The sequence below is a fragment of the Otolemur garnettii genome, unplaced genomic scaffold, assembly GCF_000181295.1.
Source record: "Otolemur garnettii isolate 467f Iridium unplaced genomic scaffold, OtoGar3 scaffold00016, whole genome shotgun sequence".
Classification (NCBI taxonomy): domain Eukaryota; kingdom Metazoa; phylum Chordata; class Mammalia; order Primates; family Galagidae; genus Otolemur; species Otolemur garnettii.
Genome location: NW_003852411.1, coordinates 28,904,259 through 28,908,115, shown reverse-complemented (window position 1 = coordinate 28,908,115; position 3,857 = coordinate 28,904,259). Strand labels below are relative to the sequence as shown.

Here is a 3,857-nt window from a genome sequence, read left to right as displayed (position 1 = left end):
TTCTTTTTTGAGTTCTGTTGCACAATGTGGTAATTATAGTTAATATCAGAGTAAATTTCAAATGTTCTTACCACAAAAATGTTAAGTATTTGAGGTGATGGATATATTGACTAGTTTGATTTAATTATTCCACATTGTATTCATAGATTATAACATCACTATGTACTCCATAAGTTTATACAACTATAAATTGTTGGTTTACAATAAAAATAAAATTGTTGCATCTTTTTGTTAAAAAAAAAAAAACTACATTGTCTGAGAGAAAGAAAATAGTGGATGGGACTAGCAGAAGATTTGACATTGCAGAAGAAATTAGGGAACTTGAAGACAAAGCAATGGAAACTATCCAAAATGAAAATCAGAGAAAAAAGACTGAAAAAACAAAAATAAACAAAACCAACAGAGAACCAGTGAGCTGTGGAACAACTTTTTGAGGCCCAATATACACTATTTGTAATTGGAGTTCTTGATGAGGAAGAAAAGCATTTAAAGAAATCACAGACAAAAATTTTCTAAATGTGATGTAGATTATTAATCCCTATAGCCAAGAAACTCAAAGAACTCTAATTTCAAGAAACGCAAAGACAATGACACTAAGGTTCATCATAAACAAATAGCCTAAATCAACGATTAAAAGATTATCATCAAGATACTTAGAGGAAAAAAATATATACTTGTCCACAAAAGAAGAAATACAAAAATGACAACAAACTTCTTGTCAGAAGCAGTGCAAGTCAGGAGGCAGTTTGGTGACGTCTTTATTAAAAGAAAACTGTTAACAGAGAGATCTCTATTCAGAGAAAATCCTTCTAAAACTGAAAGTGTAATGAAGACATGTTTAAATACACAAAAGCTGAAAAAAATGATGCCAGTGGGCATGCACTATTCGAAATGTTATTGAAAGTCCTTTAGGTAGAAAGGAAATGACGCCAGATGGAAATGTGAGTCCATTCCAGTGGTTCTCGACCAGGAGTCCTTTCACCACCACCCTCAGGGCACATTTGGCAATGTCTAGAGATATTTTTGTTGCTACAACTTGCGGGGTGGGAATTGCTAGCGGCATCTAGTAGATAGATGCCAGAAATGCTGCAAAGCATTTAATAATTCCTAGCGGAGTTCCTTCAACAAAGAATTATCTGCCCCCAAATGAGTTTCAAGATTGAGAAACTCTGATACATGCTAAGGGATGAAGAACCCCAGAAATGGTAAATATGTGGGTCGAGGAAAGATATTTAAATATAATGAGAAAGATATTTAAATATTTAAGGATATTTAAAAGACAATTTGCTTAAATTAAAAGTAATAGCAGTGTATTGTAGGATTAACCAAATATAGAGAAATCAAATGCATGACAATAGGACAAAGGCTTGGATGAAGTGTGGGAGAAATGAAAGGGTGTTATAATAAGGTTCTTGTGCTGTAGGTGAAGAGGTATAATATTACTGTATATACGCTGTAAATTAAACATGTATACTATAAATAGTAAACCTTTAAAAATCAAAGACTTATAGCTAGCCCTCAAAAGAGATAATTTAGAAATATAAAAAATTCAATCCCAAAGCCGCCAGATTATTTATTAAATACCAGTCCAAAAGCACAATCCATAGAATGAATTATTCATAAATTGGGCTTTTAGTAAAGTTAAGAATCTCTGTTCCTTAAAATGTATTGTTAACAAAGGAGGAAAAGACAAGCCACCAATTACGAGAAGATATTTGGAAATCAACTATCTCATCAGAGACTTCCATCCAAAATATATAATTATTTCTCACAACTGAATAATACTCAATTAAACAATCTAATTTAAAAATGCACAAAATATTTGGATAGATACTTCATCAAAAAAAATATACGCCCATTCATTGACTTTTGAGTAAGGTGCCAAGAACACACATTGGGGAAAACACAGTCTTTTCAATAAGTTGTACTCAAAAAAAAGAGGATGTCCGAAGTCAGAAGAATGAAATTAAACCCTTATCTCATACCATATGTAAAAGTAAACTCAAAAATAGATTAAAGACTAAACCCAAAACTATGGAAGTACTAAAAGAAAACACAGCTGAATAGCTCCCTGATATTCGTTTGAGCAGTGAATTTTTGATGTGACTCCTGAGCACGGACAATGAAAACAAATATAGATGACGGGGATTGCTCAAACCAAACAGCTTCTACAGAGCAAAGGAAACAATTAAGAAGGTGAAGAGACAAACCACAGAATAGAGAAGCTATCTTCAAGCCATACATCTGATAAATGGTTAATATTCAAAATAAATAAGAAATGAAACTCAATAGCAAGAAAATAAATAACTAGATTAAAAAATGGACAAAGGACTTGAATAGATACTTCTCCAAAGATATATAAATGGCCAATAGATACAGAAAAAAAAAATCTGAACATCACTAATTGTCAGTGAAATGCATAGTAAGACCACAGTGAGAGATCACTTCTTATCTGCCAGAATGGCTATTAGCAAAATGACAACAGATAAGGTTGGAGAGCATGAGGAGAAAAAGGAATGCTACTTGCATGTGGGTGGGAATGTAGATTGGTCTGGCTATTATGGAAAACAGTATGGAGGGTCTTCAAAAAATTAAAAATAGAGGCTCGGCACCCATAGCTCAGTGGTTAGGGCGTTGGCCACATGCACGGAAGCTGGCGGATTCGAGCCCAGCCCCAGATGTGCCAAACAACAATGACAACTGCAACAAAAAACAGCCAGGCGGGCGTTGTGGTGTGCTCCTGTAGTCCCAGCTACCTGGGAGGCTGAGGCAAGACAATTGCTTGAGCCCAGGAGTTTGAGGTTGCTGTGAGCTGTGATGCCATGGCACTCTACCCACAGTGACATAGTGAGACTCTGTCTCAAAAAAAAAAAAATTAACAATAGAAATCCCATGTGATCCAGCACCCCCATTTCTGGCGTACACGTGCATCCAATGGAAATGAATCCAGTATGTTGAGGAGATGGCTGCTCTCTCACGTTTACGGCAGCACTATTCACAATACCCAAGAGACAGAACCAACCCGAGTGTCCATTAACAGACGAAGGGAAAAAGAGACTGGTCTGCACATGTGTGTGCTCACACGCAATGGGATACTATTTAGTCATGATTAAAAAGTGAAATCCTTTGATTTTTAGCAACATGGATGAACTTGCAGGGCATCATGGTAAGTAAGATAAGTCAGACACAGAAAGACAAATACCACCTGATCTCTCTCAGATGTGGAATCTAAAAAAGTTGATCTTATAGAACCAGAGAGTACAATGGTGGTTACTAAAGTACAGGCTGGTAGGCAGGGGAAGGTTGGGGGATGCTGGTCAGAGGACACACAAGTTCATTTAGACAGGAGAAATAAATACAAAAGATCTATTGTATAACATGGGGACTATAGTCATAAAAGATAGTATATTCTTGAAAAATGCTCAGAGGAGATTTTAAGTGTTCTCACACAAAAATAATACCTTGTGAGGTACTGCATACGTTACTTGCTCCATTTAGGCATTCTACGATGTGTACATGTTTCAAAATACCATGTTGTATGTAATACATACAATTTTATCTGTCAAAGAAAAGAAAATAATCAAATTTTACACTTTGAATATGTACAGTTTGTTTTACTTGAATTAGACTTCCAGAAACTTTTCAAAAATGAAAAAAATAAAATCTGTTGTTGAACCTCAAAAAAAAAAAAGGAAAAAATATAAGAATGGCAAATAAGCCAAGTGCAATGGCTCATGCCTGTAATCCTAGCACTCTGGGAGGCCGAGGCAGGAGGATTATTTGAGCTCACAAGTTCAAGACCAACCTGAGCAAGACCCTGTCTCAACTGAAAAAAAAAAAAAATAGAAAAACTGAGG

General features: G+C 35.3%; 1 protein-coding gene across 2 annotated transcripts in view; it reads right to left on the bottom strand.

The window, feature by feature from the left end:
* The window catches only part of SH2D1B (SH2 domain containing 1B), a 26,945-nt gene that overhangs the window by 13,128 nt on the left and 9,960 nt on the right, over positions 1–3,857 (bottom strand). The window contains exon 1 of one of the 2 annotated variants that reach the window (XM_023510835.1): positions 3,462–3,532. The exons of the other annotated variant lie outside the window; for it this stretch is intronic. Within the exon in view, the coding sequence (XP_023366603.1) occupies positions 3,462–3,478 (17 nt within the window). The 5' untranslated portion in view covers positions 3,479–3,532. Of the gene's footprint in view, positions 1–3,461; positions 3,533–3,857 lie in introns of those variants that run through there. 2 annotated transcript variants of the gene reach the window in all.